The following is a 26403-nucleotide window of genomic DNA, read 5'->3' on the forward strand; positions in this document are numbered from 1 at the left end:
TAAAGGGCAAATACCTTTAATTTAAATGTCATTGTGCATATTTTGATAAATATAAAAAAATCGCAAAACAAAACGTAACCGAGCGTGCACCTCCGACTTCGGATCGCGTCAGCGACTTTTTAGCCGCAACTTTATCCATTAAAAGGGCTTAAGTATATAACAACAACTTTATACATAATTTTTTATCTGTCAAAAATAATTGTCTCAATTTTATTTATCTGTCCTCAATATAACTATGAGACGGAAGCTGTTCGTAGACTAGAATGTACTGTGGGGCCCGCGGCCAAACAATTTGGACTACTCTCACTCGCAGCTGACAACTGTCCACCACCACTGATAGCTGCAACATCGCAGTCGAGTTGCACACCGCTCGAAATTACCAATAAATCTTAATTCTACAGTTTTGTTACATAAGTTACTAAACTAAGCAGCAGAGACTAGAGTCGAATGGCGTCTACATAACAACATAGTTATATATTTATACATAATATGTATATAGTTCGAAGATATAGACTTAATTAAAAAGTCACGTTTTTTAATGTCTCCTGAAGACATGAAACGCATATCGACGAGATTCGCGTGCAACACTAACATATAAAACGATGAAAAGAATATTAAAAATGTAGAATACGACTCACGTCGAGAGATTTAAGACCATCGGTCTCTAAAAAATAAACGGGCCTATAACCTTTTCATAAGATTTATATGACAAGCAATTCATCTCTCACCATCTTTTCATTTTCAAATAGATATAGATTTCAGAGAGCTGCTAAATCATTACATTCAACACATACGTAACTAAATGTCGTTCTGTCCGATCCATATCCGTTTCTTACAATAGTATTGTGCCCACTTTCTTACAACACCAGGTTATATCTAAATTATCTCAAATGAGATATCTCACACGAGAGCATCCAAGTCAATGGACACAACCGTCGTACTTAATGCGCTCTTCACACGATTCATCACTCGTAGCTTTGACATTCAAAACTCATTTAATACCAATAAAAAAACTAAAACTTATCCGTTTACTTAGCTTCGAATGTCTCTCGGCCTCATCGGGCCAAATAAGCGAGTGGCTCAATATCTGTTACTGTTTTATTAATTCTCCCGAGCTAAATGTCAATGTAAGATATTATTAGAGCATCAAGATATATAACTATGTATTTAAAACAAAGGCAAATTGAACAACGTAATAAACAGACCCTTAGAGTCAAGCGCTGTTTAAATAATTTAAATGAAACAATTCGACGCATCATTGCGATTGATCAGAACACCTGCCTTTGTTTCTTAATCTGAAATTTAAACGTACTTAATTATCTCTGATCATAATTCAGTAACATCTAATTGTATATATATACCAGGATGACTTTATTAATATATATTTATACACAACTGAAACTACTATCTCGATATGGCGCAACACTCTCCTCCTTAAGCGACTCTAATGATAATAGATTAAAAATGTCTCCGAAAATAACACGAAAGCGTCCTTCCATCATATCCTATGCAAGCGACACGGCTGGCCAACCAAAGCCATCGTTGCCAGCGATGAGTTTTCCTGGCTTCGAGGACGTAGCACACGCTTCCACACCGACACTTATATTAAAGGCCAGCCTTATATTAAACTAATAAACTAAATAAATGAGCTTCGGGGCTTAAAGTAGAAATCTAATAAATTACTAACAATAAAATAATCAGTTCGAAACTTTCATTAAGATTGAAGGATCTACACACGATGAAAGAGAACACATTCGACGGTCGCACGAACGGCGAAGTAAAGCTTAAATACACAAGACGAATAATTTACAATTATTAAACTTTTAATTATTAGTGAAATGACAATTTTTTTACTTTTAAAGATAGTGCATGCACCGTTTTAATTTTTTTTTAACATTTAATTATTTCATATTAAACGAAGCTCAAGGAACCGAACGAATCCACCGAAAGGATCTCGATCAGCGATTGGAACCGCACAATGCGTCACAAATTAACTTATCGTGTAAGCTAAATAAATACAAAGGATGGTCTAAACGAACCAAATGAGCAAAATGAGGACTAGTGATCTTTACGAACACATTGTACGGTTCATTAAATGTACGACTTTGACAAGAAACATGAATTCCACGGAGTCAGTGATATTCAGAGAGTGATATTCAGGAGGTTTCTAAAGAGTGCAAGCTCCGCGGCACGGTTGCAGCTCATCGTGAACCACTTTGCACCAAGAAAGCATAATCTTAACGTTATTCTTACCAAATAATAATCTCTAAAAGCCAGGAAATGCACTCTTAAGCGTCGCCAATTAGAGTTTACACTGTTTTCATAAAACAGATGGATGCAAGGTTCAAATTAACACATTTGAATTGGTTTTTTTTTTGAAAATGCTTAATTTATAGAAGTACGCGTGTTTAGGTTTCCATTCGTTTATTTGACGGCATATTGTGTCCCAGGCTCGCTCAGTTTCAGCACATTTTACTCGGCATCTGTGCCGTACGTACGTTCATTTGAGGTCGAACACGCGTTCACTGCTGTCAGACTTGCTCTTCCGCTCCTGCAATTTAACATTTCAAATCCTTTTATTACAGACGAAGTAGCAAGTGTAACTAACATGTTACCCGAGTCTAATGCTTCGATTAAAATAATAAAATAACAGTCGGATATAGATGCAATGCTCTGGCAGTACGAAAGAATAGCGAGTGTACGAACTGAGCTAGGGCGCGATGGAGAGCGGTCGGAATCGTCTGGCCCTGGCGGCGTTGTGGGGCGGTGCGGCGGGAGGGGGCGCGGGCGGCGGCGGCGCCGGGGCGCTCCCCGCGGGAGGGGGGGAGCCCGATGACGAGGAGCCCGACCGGCTGGACTCCGCTCTGTCGGACAATGCTCGTTAATCGTTAGCCTCGAAGTCGCGTGCCTGAGGCGCTCCGTCTACTCACTTGGCGGGCGGCTGCGCGACGGGCCGATGTCTCGGTCTCGCGAATCTCAGGTTCAGTTCCCGGGCGGGATCCATCGCATATTTATCGGAGTTCTGTCTGCGCCGGCGCAAGGCTAAAATATAATTTGGTTAGATTCACCGACTCACTTATAAACACTTATTTGCGTATCAAACAATGGTACGTCCCGAGTTACTGAAAAACATTCAACGCAAGACAATTGCACAAAAGTTATTAAAAAAATTAAGCTAATCAAACATTTACCATAAAGGAAGAGTCTAAATACATAATTAAATTGTTATAACTTTATAAGACTTAAATGTTTAATTATATCGATTACATAATTATTCAATAAATAGCACATTTGTATGAAGGCCTGTCTCTCACTCTCACTCTTGTACGTACATTACAGATGAGAATGTGTTAAATACATTTAGGAAAAATATCTGTAACGGATGAAAAAAAACATAAATACAATGAGATGTCCTTACCGGGCGTGAGGTCGTCGACGGCGGGCGGGGGCGGATCTCTATCTCCACTCCAAGAAGCGCACTTGGCCAACCGGTGACCTCCCGCTGCCACCGGAATACGAGAGCCGCTGCCCGCCGATCGCTGCACATAATCGTCCTCAGAATTCCGAACCGATAATATCTCGTGAGTAATCTAATCGCAACACGATGCGAGGCAGTTCACCGGCAGCCATGCGCACGATATATTGTGTACTTTTTCTCTCTTTTCTAACCGCGGTCACTAGTCGCGTCCAGACGGTAGATGGGCGGCTGAAGGTGCAAATAGGCGGGACCGCGGGCTGTCCCCACGTCGCGAGATATATCCGGGAGAGTGTCACCCCGGTGTTTGCCAAGTATGGAAGGTTCTTGGATATCGAGTTCGTGCCGTGGGGCAAGACTCGCAGGTACTTAGCTACGTTAAGAAGAGAATGGACTGGGCTTCAGGGGCTCACATATCGTTTTCATTTAATTCTCGTTAAAGGGTCGAAGGTAGACTGGAATGCCAATTTGGAGCGACAGACTGCTGGGCCAATCGCCTCCACCGATGTGCTCTCGACTTCCTAAAATCCAATCAGACGGCTGCGATGTCGTACTTGAATTGCGAATTCACTGAACCCCGGCCTGGGTTCACCGGCAGTTACCACTGCGCCGTGCGGGCAGGATTGAGGCTGGTAGATGTCGACAATTGCATGGCTACTTCGAAAGGTAACAGTGTTCGTGACTTTAAACATGTACTTTTACCCACGAATATACTACTCTAGCGAGGAGAAAAGATCAAGGTTCATAAGTGGGACAAAAGGTAAGGCTTCTTAAATCCCGACGAACAATTTCTATTTGATTAAACGTTTTAAAATATTGTGTAAAAATAATAGGTAGGTCGGGCGTTTTAATCGCCAACGTAGCAAATTTTTATCGTTTATCTACCAAGAGTCGAAGAAATCTATCAGCATTGTTTTTATTTATAAGAGCAAATCATTCACACAACTGACCAACGAATATATTCGAAAGAAGATGAAGAGGGACGCAACGCAACGCCTGAAGGTTTAACACATCAGAAAGGACGAGGTTGGGTTAGAAGTTGGAATAATGCCCCATGTGTAATACGGTATAGATTTCAGACATATTATGTTTGGCCCGACAATGTTCTCTCACACAGAATACTTTCAATGCTTTCCAAATTTTGCTTCAAGTGATGAAACTTTTCCGTTTCCTCAGGAGACGCGCTGGAATTGCCCGCGGAAGCCGCCGCCGCCGAGCCGATCGCGACTTTCAACTCGATACCCTACACGGTCATCAACGGGCTTATCGACAGGGCTGTCACCCAGCAGAGCTCAAGGCGCCTGGAGAGCGTCATTTGTTTCGCCCTCGCGGACGATCCTACCACCGGGGTCGTAGCTTGCAAAATATAACTTGTCAAATAAATCTTAGTACATAACGATCGGTGTTTTTACTCTGTCGCAGCTTTAGAATTTGCAGACATCTTACCGTAGACCTACGGAACCTACTTAATTCAAATAATTACATAACTCCCAATTTATTAGTTTAATAACTAGAAAAATAAACTTCGACGTAAGTTAACAATTCTCTCACGTATTAAAATATGACTTAAACATGATTCAATAATGGTTTATAATTATTATCAATATCTATGTCCAATTTAATATTTGATTAGATTGATAAGGAACATTGTAATTGCCGCCGCGTGTCGGGATTTCGTAGTCCACCATCGGCTTGAACAAATTAACTCTTTCGTTATCAGTTGGGGCAGTCCGCCGGATCGACGCCCGTCGAGGGATCGTCGCCGAGCGCCGCACAGATCACTCTCTCGGCGCCCAGACGCACCGACTCGGACAGAGCCAAGTCCGCCACGCCGTTCACCACGATGTACGGCACGAAGCCGACGATGCGCATGGGCTCCGTCGCTTTCGCCTCGTACTCTTTGTCCAGGTCCTCTCCGGTGGTCGAGACGCAGTAGTCCACGTGGACGAGGCGCAGACCCGCCGCCCGGGCGCAAGAGTACGAGCCCGAGTAGGCCGGCAGAGGCCGCGTGAACTCGCAGCGCATGTACTCGACGGCCGAGCGTTCGTCCGGCAGACCGTCGAGAACGCAACGCTGGACGCGGTTGGCCCAGCAATCCTCGAATCCGAATTGGCATTGTAGCTCGTCTCCGACGCGCCGCGTCCGCGCCCAGGGCACGAATTCCACGTCCAAGAATCGCTCGTATTTCTCGTAGACGGGCGCGAAAGCGTTGATAAAATTGTGCGCGTCGTCACATCGCGACGTCACGCCGATCTCCAGTTTTATTTTACCGTTCACGGTCTGCACTCGAGCGTGAGCCACCGTCAAAAGGGAAACCAGAAGCGGCAGAAACATTTCCATCGTCGATCGAATGAACTTTGTTTCATCGGATCCGCCTATTTAAATCGACCGACGTAGTTCGAGAGCTCGAGGCCAATAGTGTTTTAAGAGCATAGCTTTTTACCTTTTTCTTAGTTAGTTAATAGTTTTTTTATACAACATTGTAAGTCACCAACCACTAATCATACAATCATTACGATGGAATATTATCGAAAACAAATAGCTCTCCGACTATATGAGGGTCAAATAAATTATAGATATAATAGGTTTTTATCGGTGTGCACTTATCCTCGATAACGAAATTGTATTCTAATCAGATAACAAAAAATCATCAATGCCGTCGCCGCTACGCGGACACTTAAGCATAGGCAACTTAGCGTAGACTGAAACCGGACAACACTCACGTCTCTGAGACTGGATCCGTCGCCTGCGCCGCTCGCGTCGCGTCGCATGGAACCGCTCCTGAAATGAGAGACGATAGAACACGGCTTCGGAAGTCGGGTCGTCATAATTTATTTAAAAGACTGAACCTGTCGGGCAGATCCGGTCGCGGCCTCTCCGTTCCGCTGCGGCTCTTCTCCGCGCTGCGAGTGGAAGACCTGCGAACCCAGTTTACACATCAGTTCCGCCGATCGATCTCTTCGGAGGCGAGACGAGCGCGAGGTCCGCACCGTTTGTCGCGATGTCTGTCCGTGGCGTCGTAGTACACGGAGGCCTCCTCGTTGGCTCCGACCACCACCGACTGGATGCGCACCGCTGGAGATGAGACGGCGTTAGGTTAGTGGGCGGCGGGTGAGAGGTAGGAGGGAACCGGTCGCGCCGGTCGAGAGGTCCATTACCGGAGTGCAGGGGCGAGGCGTCGTCGTCGCGGCGAACCCTGATCTCGAGGCGGCTGGAGACGGTGGCCTCTCGGGGCGCCGCCGCCGGAGCCTCGCAGCCGCCCGAATTCGACAAGCTCTGGAACCGATCGAGGTCTTTCAAATGGAAGCCGCGGCCGTCCCTCGACGCGTCCGATTCTACGACTGGAAACACCCATCTGACCGGCAAACTCCCGCGGCGGACGATCCGCCGAGGCGAGGGCTCGTGGGGCTCCAGCCTCGCGGCGACGCCCCGCATGACGTCGAGCCGGTACCGCAGGGCCGCGCCGGTGCCGTCGTCGAAGGACGCCTGCTGCAGCAGAGGAGGCCGGATGTCGCGGACGTGCGAGCCTGAAACGATCGCCGGATGAACGACGGTTCGCTTCGCTTCTACGAGATCAGGGGTCTTAACCGAGTTTCATTTCTGACGTGCGAACTACCGCTAAGCTTACAATAAAAACAGATTCAGAGATCGACATTCGTTTATTGCTCAGATCTACGTCGTCATCTGACTCCTCTTAAAGCCGAGGGTCTCGGGAAGTCTTAGATTTAGAATCGTGCTTTGCCATAAAACGCTAGACATTATCTCAACGCACCGATGGCAGGCAAGGACCAGCTGCGAGGCAGGAGCGGGACGACCTTGGGGAAATTCTCCACCCCCGCGCTGTGCAGGCAGCACCGACTCCGCCCCTTCTCCGCTCTCTCCGTCGTCTGCGCTCGCCCTGGCTTTTCCTTCTCGACCTGAAACGAATGTTTCCATATTTCACTCGCTTTCGGACGTCCGTCGCGGCGACGGGAGACGCACCTGCGGACCCGGAGAGGGCTCGACGGGCTCCTTGATACCGGGCACCACCACGTTTATCTGCGTCGGCTGCGAAAGCAGAGTGGGCTGCGTGTGGGTGTGATGCTGCGACGTGTGGGTCAGCGGCGGTTGAGTGCGAGGCTCCTTGCTCGAGGAGGACACCGCCGAAGCCCGTTGACGGTGTTCCGGGGACTGAAACAAAATAAATGGTGGCGTCCGTTCGAAACGTTAGGCAGAGATCGGAGACGATCGAACTCACCTGCGCGTGCTCGTGCTTCCAGTCGTTGTCGGTGGTCTCCGAGGAGTCGTCGAACTGCGACTTCCAGAGCGAGACGAGCGTGAGCGCCGCCCCTCGCGTGACGGCCTGCGACGCGTTCTCGTCCTCCATCACGGCGCACTGCGTCACGCTCTGCTCCGCGCGAGTCGGACGTCCGCCGCGACGACCTGCGGACATCTGTCTTTAGCCCGCTACGACACAGAGACCCCACGGAGCCCCCAGGGAGCCCGAAGGCCCACGAGAGCCTCACCTCGCTTGAAGTGCGTGTCCGAGTGCACGCTGTCCACGTCCGCCGCCGCCCGCGGGCTGCTCGTCTCGCCTGCGCGGAACGTCCGTCACATTAGAGCACAGTTAAACGACCATACGCACCTCTACGCGCTCGTGTCGATTAGCAAAAACATAGGCCGTTACGAACGAGACAACCGAACGCCGGAGACGCGGGGGAGGCTGTCGTTACCGGTGATCGAAGGCGAGGCTTGAGCCAACTCTTGGACGCAGGTGGGCGGAGCCGTGACGACTCGCAGGCGGGCCAAGGTCGGAGCACCTGTACACGAATAACGGACGGCTTAGAGGACGTTAGACGTCGGAGCACCGATAGAGTGGTTTTGGAGGGACGGAGCTTACCCGTGGCGTTGGGCCGAGGCTTGCAGGGCGGCACGCTCTGCCTCTCGGGGCGCCCGGGCGTGTTGCTGGCCAGGGCCGAGGTGGAGGTCTCCTGCGAACGATAAGTCGTCGAGATTAAGGTTTCATCTTCGCTTCGTTCGACAGACGGACGACAGGACGACGGATACCTTGACGTGCCTGTCGGGGGAAGGCGCCGGAGTGGTCTTCGGCTCCGGCTCCTTCTCTTTCTCCCTCTCCACTTTCTCCACGGTGGCGGACTGAAATAGTTGTTACGAATCGATTAGAAATTCACAGTAGCTAATACCGGCTATGTTTCACGAAATGATAATAGACAACTGACGTATCCGTTGAGGTGCGCATGCGCATGTCTCGGCGACGTTCTCAGGTTGCTTTGAGTGTCGGTCGCCGCCGCCGTCGTCGCATCTGGCTCGCGCCGACGAGACGTCTGCGGGGATTACGAGAGAAATATAAACTTTTGTTTATATTTTAATTTGAGTAAAAACACTAGACAATGCGCTCACCCTGTCCGGGACGTCTGGCTGCAGCGGTAATTCTGGAGCGGCCTGGAGAGGGACTCGGGCGCGAGCGGGAACACTCTGTCCAATGATTATACGATATAAACACGATCTTAGGCGACACAAAAGCGATTTGAACGAGTTTAATACCGACAATATGTGTGTATTTGTGCGCCACGTTGTCCTTCCATTTCCTCAGTCGCGAACAAAGACAAAGGAAAAATGTAAATAAAAACTCACGTCTTTCTCCCAATCGTAGGGATCGGTATCCTTGATGCCGCGTCTCTTGCAGCATCTCTCCAAAAGAGCGGCCAGCATCCCGTAATCCGGGGCGTCCGCGTACTCCAGACTCTGCACGTGTTCCAGGAACTGTCGCAGTTCTGACGGAAGATGCTTCAGCAGAAGACGGTGGTCGTACTTCTCCTTCATGAGGCCGACCTGCGTGAACAATTCTCCGGTAAATCGAACCAGATACGTTCGAATAAAATGGACACTTTCATCCGAGTCCGGGGTCAATACCTGTTCCTTGTCCTTGATCTTCCTCCAGGGCAGTTGGCCGTTGACGAACTCGACCAGCATGTAGAAGAGCGACCAGAGGTCGTCGTGTCTGCCCATCTCCTTGTTCTTGTGGGCGTTTATGGAGGCGTACCGGACCGTGCCTGCGACCGAACGATTCGTTTTACATCGCTTCGTCGCTTTGCGGACGCGAGAGACGCGCGGACGACGTACCTCTGAATCCGGCCGCGGCCCTGGGAGGCCTGACGGCCCCCGTGCCGGTGGTGTACTGGCGAGCCAGCCCGAAGTCCAGCATGTAGACGCGCCGGCAGTTGGAGGGGTGGCGCCCGATGCTGAAGTTGCTCTGCGAGGTGAAATTCTAAATTAGTCTTCTCTAGGCGAACCTCTCTCCGAAACATTCGTGGAGAGCCCGACTCACCGGCTTGATGTCCCGATGCAAGAAGCCCACCGAATGAATGGAGTCTATCGCCTTGAGTATTTGGAGGCCGAGCCTGCGAAAAGTTTGAGAAACCTGAGTAGAGGAAAGGAAGTGTCCACGGACACGGGTCGTCGAGCGACGAGTCGCACCTGAGGGTCGTGGACAGGGAGAAGGCGCCCCTGGGCTGAGCCCGCCTCAGCTCGGCCAAGTTGCGGCCCTGCAGCTGCATCACCACGTAGTTGAAGCGAGCGTTCCTTCCGCAGCCGATGAAGCGGCACACGTGCTCTTTGCCTGCGCAGACCGTGACGTCAATAGGCGTTTACCGGAAGATACGATTCCGATGAACGGTCGAAGGTCTCACCCTGCAGCTTCTTGAGAACGGCCACCTCCATCTTGAGCACCTGCTTGGCTTGCCTGGCCGACTCCACCTTCAGGGCCACCTGCTCCTGCGTCACCAGGTCCAGACCTTCGTAGATCTCGCCGAAGCCGCCGCCGCCTATCTTCTTCATCACCTACGAACCCCCGAGAGACGTGTATACGCAATGAAACTGAATTATGTGGCTCGAGCATTATGTACTCTGAGAGAGCTCACCTTCCACCTCTCCTTGACGATGTGCCCCGGCTGCAGCAGGTCTTCGGTCGCCATGGTGATGTGATGCGCGCGACGGGACGTGTCACAACGCGAGCCTTCGCGGGAGCACTTGCCGCCGAAGTTAGGAAGGGTCCGCGATCTGTTCACGTTAATTTCTTGAAAAAAAACCTTCAACTCCACTTATCATTTCTGTTATACCATTATCATTTTCATAAAAATAAAGGAATTTTTCGCAAAGATTAAACTCCAAGCTCTTGAAGCTACAATACAATAGTCACGGTCCGTTTATTGATAATAATGTAATTTACACGCAAGTTGTCGTGTCCTTGGAGCAGTGATCCGTTTGCTTCATTGTGGTTTCCCTATTCAAACATCTTATCGGGTTTCTGCCGAGATTTATATGTGAATTATTTGTCGGATGAGCCAACTGCGAAGATGTGCGTTTGTTTCAAAAGATTTGATCGCTGATGGTGGGCTTAACTCCAGATGAGGAACACATTAAGATTATTGTTTATTAATATAAAGTCGGGGTTACCTCAACAGCGGGTTGGGCTGCACTCGCGCCGGACAGACCTCCGCGCGACGCTCCTGTTTCTGAAATATTATATACAATAACTATTGTATTTAAGTCTATTTCATTTCGTCTACTCGTTGCCAATATTATTTACCGGCGGTTCATATTTGCGTAATTTAGGCTGCTCTGCTGAACCGGAACCTTGTGAGGCTGTGTCGGCCGACGAAGAGGAGGACTCTGCAAACATAAGTGTAATGAGTCTGCAGCAATTAATACAAATGGAGTTTTTCGGGAATACACTTTTGCATCTCTTACTTGATTGATGCGAGAGATGCCGCGCGACGTCCGCGTACGGCTCACGATCACAGCCAGCCTGCTCCCTGAAATTATATTTAACTATATTATGTATACGTACGCATAATTAACTATTCAATTAAAAATGACTTTAATACTAAACTGTATTATTTTTAGAAATATATTAAATAAAAATTGCAACAACACAACTAATAAGTTGCTTATTTATAAGCAAGTAAAGCAAAAAGCAATTTAGAACTAGGACTGTTGTTATTTGTAAAGCTTTGGGACATTGTCAATGCACCAAAGATTATATATCATTTAGTAATCACTTTTCACATCTTAACATGCAGTCTTATATATGAGGGTATGGTCTGCCTTAGCCTAAGGCCCTTAGGTCACTTAAACAGACTATTATCATGTGAATGATATGGTGGTAACAACTAAAGATAACAAAAATCTTTTAAGTTAACATTAACTAGTTTGGTTTGGAGAATATGAGTGCAAATGTAGTCTAGTTAGAAAATTTACAACAGCATATACATATAATAGTTAGCCATAATTATTGTATTCATAAAAAGTTGTTTTTATAGTTAGAACAAAAAATTCTAAATTCTGTTAATTTTCTTGTCATACATTCCCACAGCAGTCACCCACAGTAGTATGACAGAATGTCTTAATATTATTCATATAACATAACCAATACACCTTATCAGCAGTGAGAGTGTCATAGAAAATCAGGGCCTCCATTATTTTCTGTTGAATGCATGCATTCCTACATATCTCAAAGGTTAGTTATTAAAGTATGTCTATATAGCGTTTATTAATATGAGTCTTGTTGCCCAAAATAAAATAATTTTTAGGAAAAAGATAAGTAGTATGTGTTATAATGTAAATCAAGAGCTTGCAAAGGTAAACAACATTACCCTTTAAGTCTAACTAAGATTGTTCACTCTAATGTTGGACTTAATCAATAACATATTCTATTTATAACGAAGCACTATAAGCGACATTACAGTTAAAAGCTAAGAGTTACCAAGTGATACTGATCAATAACAGGAATAAAGGTTTAAAGAGGCAAAAATCCCAATGGATTGCTTATGATCAGTTTTGACAAAAATTTACAGTTGCACATAGCAGGGATAAAAAGCTAACTTCCCTATCAGTTCAACAGACCCAAAAATATAGATTTATATTATAAATAAAGAATTATCCTTATTTGCCTCAGAATTAAAATAATATTAAAGAATATTTTTTAAATAGAATACATATAAATAATCATAAAACACAATAAAATAATTTGATTATATTGTATTTTATGACCCATAATGTGTTAATATTTTTTATCCAATGTTGGTTGAAAATTAAAAAAATCTCTTTTCATCAAATTGAAATTTGTTAACACAAATGAGAGAAAGGGATAAATAAGCACATCCACCGATATAGCCTGCACTACACCGCTATGCAGTTTGTTTGAATTACGTCACTTCTTTACGCGATCGGATTATAATAGAGCGAGATGGACGTTCCATTACTACCCACCCACATAAAATCGATTTTTCGAATTCTAGGAGTTAGATTTTGCATAAAAACTATTTAAAAATGCACTGAATTAAATAAGCATAATATTTAAAAGCTAATTGACAGCAGTTTCAATTGAAATACAGATCTCACCAGCGTAAATTTAGGTCCTGCTTCGTGAATAAATTTAGATTCGTTGAAATTTCACTGAGTAAACTACACTAGATAACGATTTAAATATTTTTTTATTGTATCGCACGTGAAACTGTGAAATTTGCGTTACTAGACCTATTCCTCGTTCTATGCGACATATTATTATCGCATTTTTTACGAATTTAACACAAGACAGAGACACACATCGATCGAGCAACCATGACAGGTTTTCACTAGTATGAAGTTGTCTGTTGGTCGGATTTGACATTAGCTCAGCTGACGGATAAATTCTTTCGCTACCGAGTGAAGTTCGTATTGAAAAACTTAACTTATCGTGACCATTTATCAGTTATCACCTCTTGACCACCACTAAAAAAAATCTATATTTATCGATTTTTATTTCATATAATTTAATTTTAAGATTAGTATTTTTTATTTTATTTAAATATAATGCAACGATATGGAACTGCAGGCGTTATTTATTATGTCTAGAATATTGTGCTTTGAATTTGACCAAATAGGTATTTCACATATAATTTCGCCAATTATTTCCCCTAAAAACTGAGAATGAATCTCGAAAAATCATCTTAGGAAAGATATAAGTGCTAAACTCACCATGGTATTGAATTGGTCCAATCCAACTGCACTCTCCTAGGCGCCACCAGCGACATCTTTTGCTGATCCTGAGCCACGTTCAATTTTTACTTTTCACGATGAATTATTTTACGCAAATATTATAGTCCGTTGCAACATATTTTTTTTAAATCAGTAATTTCATTTCACAAAATATACTTAATTATTATTCCGATTTCCCCTGCTCTATTCTGATCCTGTAACAATAGATAACAGTCGTGTGTGTAACTCATAATAATTGTTATACGTGTACGATTTTTATTCAACGCCACTAAAAACGCTCAGTTGTGGAACGAGGTGATACGTGAGACCTAACAACTCTTATTAACAAAATACAATTACAAAGTACAATTGCTTAAAATGTTTTATAATTAGTATAATATTTAAAATTTACACCGCTCCAAAGACGTTAAATTATAAATAGACAGCGTGCACGTGAAACACGATAAAAATAACAGTGTCCAGTTTGGATGATATTTAGTATTGTTCCTCAAAACTCTAACAAAGTGGACAATGGTTATCAATGACTTTTAAATGAATCTGCCCCTTAATCCCATGTTAAAAGCGATTTCTGAAAAGCAGTTGATTTTTGTTTTACGCCACAATGTTCTTTTTCAATCGATAATATGTACTTGCCTACATATTATCGAGTGAAAAATGGCTCGATGACGATTAAATTATAAGTGGAGCTTAAATCTTTAAGATTGATTTTTTAGTGTTTGCTGGTATTTCAGCGGGCATAGAAGAAGATTGGCCCATCAAGTAACCAGAAATTAGGTACTCTGGAACCAGAAATAAAACCTAATTAAATTAACTCTGCAGTTTTATTTTGAAGAACCTTGAAATTTTCTCTTAAGAAAAACCAAAAAAACATTATTCAAATTTTAAGATTAATGTCAGATCAAATAAGATTTTTTTTTAATTACTGAAAATTTGAGCGAAACATTCTTACATGTTTTTTGGTGCTTTTAGAAAAACTACGTATTTTTTTCACGTTCCTTTAAAACCTGAATTATGATAAGATTGATAAGCTATGAAAAGCATGCTTCTGGAGTCTCGGTTCCCAGGTACACACTTGCCGCGGTCGCCGACACTCGACACTAATACACGTATGAGTGTATGAGTCGTTCTCGTTTCTTTCGCTTCCGTCTTATTTCGATCACATCAAATCGTGTTTGGTCATTTTGGTCGGAATTCTCTTCACTCGTTTATTTATAAATGTAAGAATGTCTTGCATCATGATAACAATGGTTCTGGTACAACTTTACTAAAAAATAACTTTAATATTGACAGTAAGAAAATGTGTGTTTTCAACGTAGAAACACACGCCTTGAATGAGCCGTAGGTGAATGGCCGTGCAGTAATAGAAAATAGGTCGAAACCTACTGATATCGGTGGTTTCTAATGACTGCTTGTCATTCTGCCAATGTGTCACTGAAACACTTATTTCGTTAAAATAGAGCAGGACTAAAATTTTAGAAGGCTCTGTTTGAACTAGTTACGTTTTGGTAGCAGTAGCTTGAACGTAAATAACAATAATACATATATTATTTTTTAGTCGGGTCGGAGAGCCTGCAGCTATGGGCAATGCGAAGTTATCTCAAGACATGACTCAAAGACGCATGTGGAGCATTAATGCTATAGGAAGAATACCGACACCTGTAGACGTTTGTATTGGGATCGGTCATTTAAGAAATAAGGTTTATTGTATTTCCTATAAACCTTATTATGGTGCAAATATGCGATTTCCCTGAAAATCCGTTGCCAAAAGTAAAAAAAAACATCAAAATCTTTGCAGTTTTATTGTGAATTGAATTGATTTTTGGACGCAGACAAAAATTACAAGTCTATTAAACAAGAATTTATATTGATTTAGCCAAAATTTAATTATAACAGTTTTATTGATTTTGAATTGAAAAAATACACTTTAACGTTTAGAAATAATCATTTGCTCGTTAAAAATAATAAAAAAAATAAAATACGTTTATTTTGGAACATAAGATCATCTAGGTATCACTTATTCCACGTCAATCAATTCGAACTTGTAGGCATCCCTACTCATCGGCAAAGACAGAGGGTGTAGGCCGAGAGAAAAAGCCGGCGTAAAAAACTCTCGGTACTCTTTTAAAAAAGCAAATCATCAAACAATATTTAAAACAAATATATCAAGTTAATTAGAGGCAGCCTGCCCAGCACTAGTCCCAGGCCCTTTTATCAACTAGATAATCAATAACTTTATAGTAAGCCTTTTTACACAGCTTTTCTTTAATACATTTCTTAAATTTATTAAAAGGCAGAGATAAAAGAGCCTCTGGGATTTTATTAAAGAAGAGTATCCCTTTTCCCAAAAAAGAATTACTAACTTTACATAGTCTAGTACGGGGAAATTGCAGCCTGTGTTTTGGTTAGACAGACATGTATGTTTCCTAAATAAATATCAAACTCCGTTTCTTTAATTTCATTTATTATTATTACAATGGGACTTTGCGTTTAGGTATCGTGTTCATTTTATACAGCAGTCATTTTCTAGCGTTTGTCTAGTTATAGGTAATCCCTTACCAACCCACTATAGCACCTATTTCTTCATTTCTAGTTTCATTATACGTTGAGGAAAAAGTTTCTTCGCAATTTTTTAAGAAAATTCACAACATTTTTAAATATAGTTCATTAACATTTATCAAAACTATGTAGGTACTATTTTGATCGATAATTTTTCGCCATCTTGTAGGTAGGGACATGATCCCATTGCCAATACCACGACAATTTGCTTGGACAGTCCTCACGAGATGTTAACCTGACACTGCCTACGGAATTTTGAAGAGACCGAAACAGGTGGAAATCCTCCTATCTGGTGGCAACAGCTCATAATGAATACTTCCACCACACACACAACATTACCTTGTTGCGAGTAAACCCACGCCACAGCGTAACCCGGGTTACACAGACTGTGGTCTGTGAAGCCTGACCGGCCTTTGAGCACAACTTTTTGTTGTACGTGATCCACTTTTCATCACCTTTAAACCAAATTTGCGCTTTTTGTTTTGCGGCTTGCGTTGCATTTTTAATTTTTTGTAGTAAAATTTTAAACTGTATGGAATTTCTTTATAAGTTTCACTCATCTTGATGGTACGAAAAAACAAATAATTTTTGTTCGGGCTGCTGCCGAACACTTTAATGATAATTAAATAAAAGATTGCTTTGCTCTTAAAAACTAATGTAATGAGTGATCGCGGTGATGGTTGATGACACACTAATGTGTAAAGAAAAGCGTCGCGCGCAGGCGGCGAACTATATGTACTTATGCTAATTAATTGCAAGGTGTTCGGTTACTTTCCGAACATGCTCCCGGGCGGGAGAGAAAAAAATACAAAATGCTTATGCTACATAACACTATCTTCGATTATCGAGAATGCCTTTCGCGCACTAACACTTTCACTTTCACTGTGAACCACTGATTTTATTTCACTGTTATCACTGCGTTGCACGCCCGGTGAGAGCACCAGACGCCGCTGACGCCGACGCCTCCTCCAGGCGACGACGAGCGCTGCACACGCACAAACGCCGACCAGGCTGTAGCTGATGGAGTATTGATGTATGTCGTGGCTCGATAGCTCAGGCATTTCATCTATGTTGCTCTTCATGCTTATTATTTGGGATTCTAAGCTATCTATAGAGCTGTTCAGTTTATCGATATCTGTATCGTCTTCTTTGAAGTAAGGCATTGTTATATTGATAATGTGTTTGATGTCTGTAACATCTGGTGTAAGGATGTTCGGTGCCGTTTGTATAATATTAAATTGTTGCCTTAACGAGAGAGTTTAACCGACTACTTATAATGTTATACTGCCTTTCCATCGATGCTTCTGTTCTTTTTCGCAAGTTAAATTCTGACTCTACTATAGAAGTTTGATTACGCCATAGATTTACCAAGTGTTGTTGATTATTTCTAATTAGTTCAATGTCCTCAGAGTATTTATCTGCAAAATGCTGATCTAGCACACCAAACAATGTGTTCGCAAGGTAACCTACACCGTTGATAAGACCGCGACGCTGTCTGGAGTGCTCGGTAAAATGCTGTGTTAATAAAAGTTGATTGTTGTATTGTAACTCTGAGTAGTCGTGATTCATTTGTAGTAAAATCATATGGCATTGTTGATTATGCTCTATGTTAGTACATAGTTTGTCCAAGTGATTTGATAATTTTTTGTATGCTTGTTCACCTTGCCAGTACGGGGCCATGTCGTGGTACACAACTAAGGTCCATTTGTCTCTAATAAGTTGCATCTTTGTTATGGGGTCGAAATACAACGATTGGCTGGCGCTCATCTCTGTAATATTATACTCCGATCTAGAAGTAGGCATAATGCTCATGAATGAAAGAAGCCCTATCGCCATTGATATAAAGTCGAATTTCTTCTTAACTTGTCTGCTTGGTCGTGTCTTCTTTCCGGCTAATGATTGACCTTTACATGATTCATTCGTTTGCTTGCTTGATGCTTTTTCAGATGAGTCACAGTACCCAATGAGCTCGATGACGCCTTTCTCACCGCTTCCGATCCACCTAGGAACTGTGCATTGGTTGATATTTTCCAGGTCTGTTCTGATTCTTATCCACTCTGTTACACATTCGGCTGATACTTCGTCTTCCCATTCTTTGACTTCCATCCAAACTTTTTGGAAAAGTAGCTTAAGCTTAGTAACGACTGGCGCTAGCCAGCCCAACGGATCAAACACCTTTGATATTTCTGATAGTAACTTCCGCTTTGTTAATTTTGATGTTGTTTCCTTGGACAGTCTGCACTCGAAAGTAAATGCATCGTTAGCCGGAGACCACCCTAGTCCAAGGGTTTTGATTGTGTTTTCTGATTTGAAATTGAATATTTGCTCTGTCTGCTCTGTGTTCAGATTTTCTAGAATGTCTGCTGCATTAGATGTCCACTTTCTCAGCAAGAATCCGCCTGATTTTAATAACTGATCCAGCTGTGTTACAATCTGTTTTGCTTCTTCTATAGAATGTGCTCCGCTTACCAGGTCATCCATATAGAATTGATTTTCCAGAATTTTCGCTGCTTTAGGAAAACCTTCGCGTTCATCGGCTGCTAACTGCTTAAGGGTCATCATAGCTAGAAACGGGGCTGCCCTGGTCCCGTAACTTACGGTCGTAAGGTGATAAGATCTGATAGGTTCTTCTAGTGAATTCCTCCATACAATTTTTTGAAGATTTTGATCGGTTTTATCTACCAAAATTTTCCGAAACATTTTTTCTATGTCGGCGATGAAGCCGACTTTATATTGTCTCCATGATAAAATTAGTGATTGCAAGTCTTTTTGTAAATTCGGACCTTTGTACATTAAATCATTAAGACTGAACCCAGACGATGTCTTTGCTGACCCACTGTAAACAACGCGTAGGAATTTGCCCATCTCGGCACGCTGCACGCCGTGGTGCGGGAGATAACATTCCGGGGAAGCCCTTTCGTTATCTATACAGAGTGTCATATGACCTAAGTCTAAATACTCCTGCATGAATTGTTTGTAACTTGTTGCCAAATTAGGATCCTTAGCTAGTTTCTTTTCGATGTTTCGATATTGTGCTATTGCTATGTGTTTAGACTCTCCTAATTTCTCTTCAAAATTATCTGTCATTGGTAACCTGACCTGGTACCGTCCGTCTTCGAGTCTTTTTGTTGTTTGCTTGTAAAAGTCAATACAATATTGATCATCTGTGGACATTGAAGACTCCTCCGTTATACCCTCGATCTCCCAAAATTGTTTCAGGTCTTCGAAGTTGCTGAGTACAGGCATGTTTCCGCAGAGAATCCAGCCAAGGCGCGTCTGTTGTGCTATTGGTTGTGATTGATTTTCGCCCTTGACTATTCCGCTTAAGATTATAGATGCGTAGACATCCGCTCCGAATAGTAGATCGATTGGTCTACTTATATTATAATTAGGGTCCGCTAATTTTATGTTATCTAAATATGGTAGAAACGGTGTATCGAAGCTGTGAGTCGGCAAACTTTTGATTAAGTTGTTGATAATTAAAACTTCGGTTTCGAATGAGTAATCATCGTTTAGAGACGTGCACTTAATAGTGAGCATGCCTTTGCAATTGTTTTGCTTTTGACCGACTCCAAAGATAGAGCCGTTGCATTTTTGCCGTTGTAGACCTAATGATTGAGCCGCCTTTTCTGAAATTAATGATATCTGGGATCCTTGGTCAATCAAGACCCTCATTTTTTGCTGTGAACCATCGATTGCCGTGATTTTGACTTCTGCGGTTGCTAAGAGTACTTCGGTTGCCTTTCCCACGGGTGAATGGGGCTTAGTTGCCGCGTTGCTATTTTGTTGAGCGTGAGACTTCGAAGTACTTGCGGTTGATATGGTTGATTTTTGCTTGCTAAAGGCGTCATGTAACAGGCTGTTATGATTTTCATTACAAGTACGACATCGTTTTATTGAATAACATTTATTATTTTTATGAGAATACAAACAGTTTGCGCAAAGTTGCAACTTTTGTACGGTTTTTAGTTTCAATTCGCATGGCAGTTGCAAGAAATTATTGCATTGGAATATTCCGTGTTCCTGGGAACATAATGGACATTTGATACCTGTAGATACATGAAGCGCTTTCATGATGGGACGCGGTGGGAAAACTTTGTTTGTTGATTGATGTTCAAAATGCTGTTTTCGATTTTGATTTTGATAATAAGTTTGTTGGGCCCCTTGATTTGTTTTTTGAGTCGAAAAGTCTTGTTTTCTGCGAGACGATTCTAGGGTAGTGAATTTCAATTCTAAGAAGTCGATAAACTCTCGTAAAATAGGTAATTCACGGGGATTTTTGACTGATTCAATGTAACCTGCATGGGTCTCTGTGTCGAGTTTTTGTGATAAAATATGAACTATGACGGGGTCCCATGTGCTTATGTTGACACCTAGGTTCTTTATAGCATTAAGTACCTCGACTACTGTGTCGTGCATCCTTTTGATCTGGATCAATGACTGCTGCTGCATGGTTGGGAGACTGAACAGGATATTCATGTGTGATGTGAATATTAATCTTTGATTATTATACCTGTTATTTAGGATTTCCCAACATACAGTGTAGTTTTCGGAACTGATTTGTAGGTGACGAATCAAATTTTCGGCTTCACCTTGTACCTTGCTTTTCAAAAACTGCATTTTTTGTGCGTTAGATAAGGACGGGTTGCGGTCGATTGTTTCTAGGAAAAGGTCCTTGAATGAGGTCCAGTGCTGATAGTTACCCGTAAAAACGGGAATATCCATTTTGGGCGTAGAATATTCGCGATGTGCAACGGACCATAATTTGCTGTTGATTGATTTGATGTGCTCGTTGTATATTCGTTCATTCTTAGAAAATACGTTTTGATATACCTCATCTTCACCTTCTTGGTACATGTCGATCTCCCAGTGAAGAGAGTCGATAGCTGACCAGCGCTGCTGTAATGATTTTAGGGTGTATTCAAACTCCCATTTTTCGGACATGTTACTTAAATCTATGTTGCCTATTGTCCTCTCGAATGCCTTAAAATTCGAGATTTGTTTTCTAAGAAGCTCCCGAAGTTTCTCGTCCGTATCGAGAGCCTCGTATGTTGTTTTTTGATTTTGAATAAGATTATCGAGATCCATGCTGAATTAAAAAGTAATATGGAAAGATCTCACTTGATATGCTGCTACTGTAGTGCTGTTGCTCGAACCCGCGCGGTGCCGTCAATGCTGTATGCTGCTGCTGTATGCTGCTGCGTAGCAAGCCTGCCTGGCTCGCCCACAGAAAGTGATGCTGTTGTGTGAGTAGCCTGCCTGGCCACCACACGAATGCTGATGCTGCTATGCTATGCAACTGATGTATGCTGTGATATATGCTGTGTGGGAGCTGGAGCAGCTCACCGCACTTGATGATTTAATGCAATGGTGCTAGCACTTCGTACACACGAAACTTTCACGAAAACTCGCGTTTCAGGTCCCGCCTGTACGTAAGCTCGAAGGACCAAAAATGTTCGGGCTGCTGCCGAACACTTTAATGATAATTAAATAAAAGATTGCTTTGCTCTTAAAAACTAATGTAATGAGTGATCGCGGTGATGGTTGATGACACACTAATGTGTAAAGAAAAGCGTCGCGCGCAGGCGGCGAACTATATGTACTTATGCTAATTAATTGCAAGGTGTTCGGTTACTTTCCGAACAATTTTTTTTTTATTTGTTTTTTCCTTATTAACATAAATTCCTTAATTCCATCAATTCAATCCTTAAAAACACATTTTCCTTATTTGAATTTCGAATTCTATATATATATATTATATAATATATTTTCATTAAAATCTAAACTTTTAGTGATACCAAAACCAACCAGATACAAATAGCCAAAGAGATTTGATTACAAGTTATATAGGTACTATAATGCGAAAAGACTTTTTCCTCAACCGAATAATTATATGCAGTATAACTTTTGTACTAATCGTTAACCATAATCGAATGCGATGTACCTTTGGATAAATAATTAAATTTGATGTGGGTCACTGCCGTGCAATCAAACACAGGAACCATCAAACTTCCAGTACGCAAATTCTCAAGGACCTTAGATTCAGTAGCATTGTCTTTCTTCCGTAAATTGGAACGCAAAACCTTCGTGATTGCATGTCGTTTGAGTTCTGAGGATTTCATAATAATGTTTTACTATTACCTAATAATATACCTATCCAGTTTTTTATATAAATACTTTTTTATTTTGACGAGGTAATAAAACAGATGCTTCCGATTTTTTTAAGTTGCACGATCAAGTTCTTCGCCTATTAAGGCAAAATCACAAATTGACGTAATTTTTAAGCTTAATGTATTACATATAATAAAAAAGTCGTGAACCGTTCTTACAAATATTGGTTTTACCTTTCTAGACCGTGTGCTGGCGAAGCAGTCATACCATGTCATATTGGTCTTGATTCTCATTCTGCAAACGATTTCAGAACGGAATCTGTCTTTGTCTTGAATTAAATTGCATTAAATCATGTCGTGGTTGCACTTCAGGAATAAAAATTATCCACAAAATTACAGAAATTACGGGCGAACGACGTCTCGTGCCAAATTTTAAAATAGTTTACAAATTCTATAATCAGCTTAGGAGAGAGACGTATTAAACAATTTTGTTAAAGTTTAACTCTTAAATCATTAATGTTACAAATATGCCACTTTTATTCATAACTTAAAAAAATAAATTATGTTCTCTTTTTCACGAAGCTCTCGACCACATGTATATAGAAAAAAATATAAGGGTTTTCAATTATTCTGATTACATTAAAGTAGTCCGGAATAAAAAGAAACATTCAGCTAACGAGACGAGAAAATAACTAGAGAATTTCTGAAGAATCATCGCGGATGCATACGCGAGGCGAGGGATTGAAGGAGAACCGTTTGGCAGCGAGTCTGTTTACGCGAACGTTTTTTCACCTTTTTAATGACTATTCGACGTGGGGTCGATTCGGCTTATATTCATTCCAATGTTATCATTTTCCATTAATGGATTAAACCTTATTTTAGTTACTAATGAAGGTAATCCTTGATAACATTTTGGCTTTGTGACTTTTTGTCGAAACAATTACCTACTGTGGATTTAGAATAGAAGCCTAGTTTAAGGTAAGTGTATCAAATAAGGAATTCATATAGTTAAGGGGGTAGTTTAAGCCCATGCTAGAAGCATAGGGGTTTCTACTACAAAACCACATACTTATTTACTTAAATGCTGGATCGAACAACTCGGAGTTAGACACGGATTAGGTATACCCCAACAAACTGCTATCTATTAGGTAGATATATATACATTAACTACTACTATTAACTACTAATTCTAATTAGTGCATCCACTAATATTGTTAGAAGGTAAAATTATTTTTATTGCATCTTTGTTTGTAACAAAACAAATGTGTCGAGAATCTTTTATTATTTAAAATCTACCACCTTTATAGTTCTTTATAACAATTAATAAAATGTCACACAAAAAGTGGCTCTTGAACTGCTACTACTAAAATACCTTTACAAGATGCAATTTAACAATTTTTATTAAGGCTTATTTATTGTATTTATTAGCTGTTATTATTGAAAAAAATAAAAACAAACATGAAAGTATGTTTTCAATGAAAAATAGGAACATAGTTTGGCGCATCTTTGGCTCGGGGGAATGTATCAAACAAAGAGTGACATATCTATATAATGATTGATATTGATAGATTTATATCACAAGCAGAGGCGATGAAATTTATATTTCTTTTTATCAGCTGATCATAAAATAAAAGAAATATGTATTATGTAGTATGTAGCTTTTTAATGATTTCAGAGCGAGAATTGTACACGTGTAAGTACCTAATCTGGAATATAAGAATGAAACTTAAAAATATATAAATAGCATCCCAACGATGAAAACAAAACAGAAAATGTAAGAAATTACAGAATTAAATAATATTATAGTGGTAATGTATGTGAGCTTTAATAAATATTTTGTAGAATTCTTCAATTCATGACATCTTATTAGGTTCATTCATTGCATACATACAAGAAGTAAATGAGTATTGAATTAAGAAGGTAAAATATTAAACAGTTTTTAAACTAGTCTTATAACACAAAAACACGTTTAATCTTTACACATATTTACAGCAGTAAAGTATAATTTCACCAAAAGACGTTGCTTCATCTTCATATTTACATTATGTATTTCAGTTTTTTGGCGGGAATCATATTTGTTATGAAAATATACATTTAAAACGTTTATTTTAAGCACAATATACTTACAAAATCATAGTCGAACGACTCCACAACAGACAAATTAAATTATTTTTAAAACACTTATTTGTGTACGAAAATACCTACTCGCGAATTTGTAACGACGTCGCGCGCCTCCGAACACAGCCGGCCACTGGCCGTTGGGATTCGGGAAATATAACATTACGGACGGGCTAGTGATGTTCAAGCTTGTCGATCAAAATAACAATGTTATGCCTTTATAATATGTACGACATTTTAAAATATTAATTTAATAGCACCCCGTCAGTCGACAAACATAGGTTTGAAGAAGTTAGCTACGTGCATTTTGTAATATGGTAGTGTTGTCTGCAACTCTCAATATTCTGTCCATGTAAACAGAATATTAATTAATATAAGTACATAAGTACTTGTATTTCTTAATGGAGTTTATTGTATATATTTTTTTGTCTATTATCATTGTAATGTTTTTCTTTAATTGTTCTGCACACCTGTCATTCATGCACATGCATGTGTTGTGTTTTTGTATGTCGTGTGTTCTCTGTTAGTGTTTTTATGTATTTTGTTAGTGTGCCTTTTTAAAATAAATAAATAAGAAACGACTGTGCTATCGTATTCAGTTGTCAGTTTAGGTAGATTTTAAAGTAAAATCTGTTATTGGGAATAAGCGTAGGGGTAATGAAAGAGGTTTCTAATTAATTTATGTTTTTAAAACTAATGCTAAAACTTATAAAATATCTAATCGATATATTATTGCCCAGAACTCAATCACATCACCTGGAGAGAATTCGTAGAAGCACATTGTTTATTTTTGCTCGCACTACCCACTATCACTGATGTTGCTGATATTCAGTCTTTCAAAAACTGCTGACTACGAGTCACTACGGTTATCCTTTTATCAGTGCACCAATACACCAACGAGACTAAAGAAGAAGATGTATTTTCTCTATGTATTTCTACTTACGCGTAGACCAACTACTGGTTGATGTGCTACGTAAGTTGCCACGGACGGAGTTCCTCTGTTACCGCGCCCTTTCTGGACTCAGGAGCGAGTGTTCGTGGCGCCGCGGCCGCGGCCGTGTGGCTATGCACAGATCGCGAGTTCGACTGACACCCAAACCCAATAACCTATCTCAATCCATTTTTGACCACCTCAGACAGACACGTTACTCCAAAAATTGACAAACGTGTGCCAATAAAAAATAGACGGATTGTAATAGCCATCTGTCGATACAAGCTATCCATGGTAGGTCGGATCGGTGTATGTACCTTTGTATGAAAATGACAGTTCAAATGTGCCAATATCCTATCTTAAGATTTTAAGTCTTTGTGTAAAAAGAGATTGCATTCTATCCGTCGCCAAATATGGATTGTGTTCGTAGTTTTTCGTAGGTTTGGTTATTGGGATGCAGATATTAGATCGATCGACTGTCATGGTCTGATGTCAGATTATTTTCAATCTGAAATTGTGGTTGGATTAATAGTTGGGTTCGGGCGTAAGGACCCTTAGGACTCAGCTCCAAACAATCGCGCCGCGAGTGTGTGCGTAATGCATTTAGGCGCAGGAATTTTACCACAATTTTTCCTGTTTATCTTTCAATTGCTATGCTTCGTTTTATTTTTCTGAGTTAATTATTTCATGGCAGGGAGATAGAGGATTAAAATGAGTGAAGGTGGATTTTGTCATTTGGACATATAACGCGAAAACTTAGCATAATTTCATATGTAGACTACATTTATGTAGATATTCTACATAACATGTACATCTTATTGCTTTTAAACTTTAAACCTACCTCATTTTGTTTAAACATAATAATACCATAACGCCTCGTTTTATCTAGTATTCTGTGTACAAGTACAGTACGTTATCTTTGATGTCCATTGTCCAGTATGATACTGAGTAGTGAGTTGTTATTACCGGTTGAGCTCGGTCAAGGTGACGCATACCCAGTAAATCGGCGTACGCGCATGAGTTTATGTCCATTATTATTTCAAATTTTTGACTGAGTAGAAAAGTAGTGCCTCCGTTTTACAAAAATATTCTAAATACACCACCAAAAAAATTGCTAGCTATTTATTAAATTTTTATATTCTCAGAAACGTTGACGGCGAGCACAATAAAATCCA

The 26403-nt window shown here is 41.2% G+C and overlaps 3 protein-coding genes across 8 annotated transcripts; 1 reads left to right on the forward strand and 2 right to left on the reverse strand.

The window, feature by feature from the left end:
- LOC110996178 (tau-tubulin kinase homolog Asator) lies at positions 1–24434 on the reverse strand. 6 transcript variants are annotated; one of them, XM_022263735.2, is made up of 30 exons: positions 24307–24434; positions 13493–13707; positions 11225–11289; positions 11064–11146; positions 10931–10989; positions 10396–10534; positions 10165–10315; positions 9953–10094; positions 9804–9876; positions 9599–9728; positions 9389–9528; positions 9110–9307; positions 8876–8950; positions 8695–8799; positions 8522–8611; positions 8355–8445; positions 8146–8274; positions 7981–8049; positions 7713–7897; positions 7457–7645; positions 7248–7392; positions 6836–7002; positions 6634–6751; positions 6466–6550; positions 6325–6393; positions 6199–6256; positions 3419–3539; positions 2931–3042; positions 2707–2864; positions 1–2551 (listed from the first exon to the last, which is right to left on the reverse strand). In XM_022263735.2, the coding sequence occupies exons 2-29, from the start codon at positions 13546–13548 to the stop codon at positions 2711–2713; spliced, it is 3198 nt and encodes a 1065-aa protein (XP_022119427.2). In that variant the 5' UTR covers positions 13549–13707; positions 24307–24434; the 3' UTR covers positions 1–2551; positions 2707–2710. The 6 variants fall into 6 exon arrangements, with proteins under 6 accessions (XP_022119427.2, XP_045487375.1, XP_045487373.1 ...); XM_045631419.1 differs by having other exon boundaries at positions 6634–7002; positions 8188–8274; XM_045631417.1 differs by having other exon boundaries at positions 6634–7002.
- LOC110996180 (GILT-like protein 1) lies at positions 3590–4874 on the forward strand. Its single transcript, XM_022263739.2, has 3 exons — positions 3590–3840; positions 3918–4141; positions 4652–4874. Exons 1-3 carry the CDS (start codon positions 3605–3607, stop codon positions 4843–4845), a joined length of 654 nt encoding a protein of 217 aa, XP_022119431.2. The 5' UTR covers positions 3590–3604; the 3' UTR covers positions 4846–4874.
- On the reverse strand, positions 4964–5907 carry LOC110996181. Its single transcript, XM_022263740.2, has one exon. It carries the CDS (start codon positions 5813–5815, stop codon positions 5192–5194), a length of 624 nt encoding a protein of 207 aa, XP_022119432.2. The 5' UTR covers positions 5816–5907; the 3' UTR covers positions 4964–5191.
- Positions 24435–26403: the final 1969 nt, after the last annotated feature.

This window comes from Pieris rapae, chromosome 15, assembly GCF_905147795.1.
Source record: "Pieris rapae chromosome 15, ilPieRapa1.1, whole genome shotgun sequence".
Classification (NCBI taxonomy): Eukaryota; Metazoa; Arthropoda; class Insecta; order Lepidoptera; family Pieridae; genus Pieris; species Pieris rapae.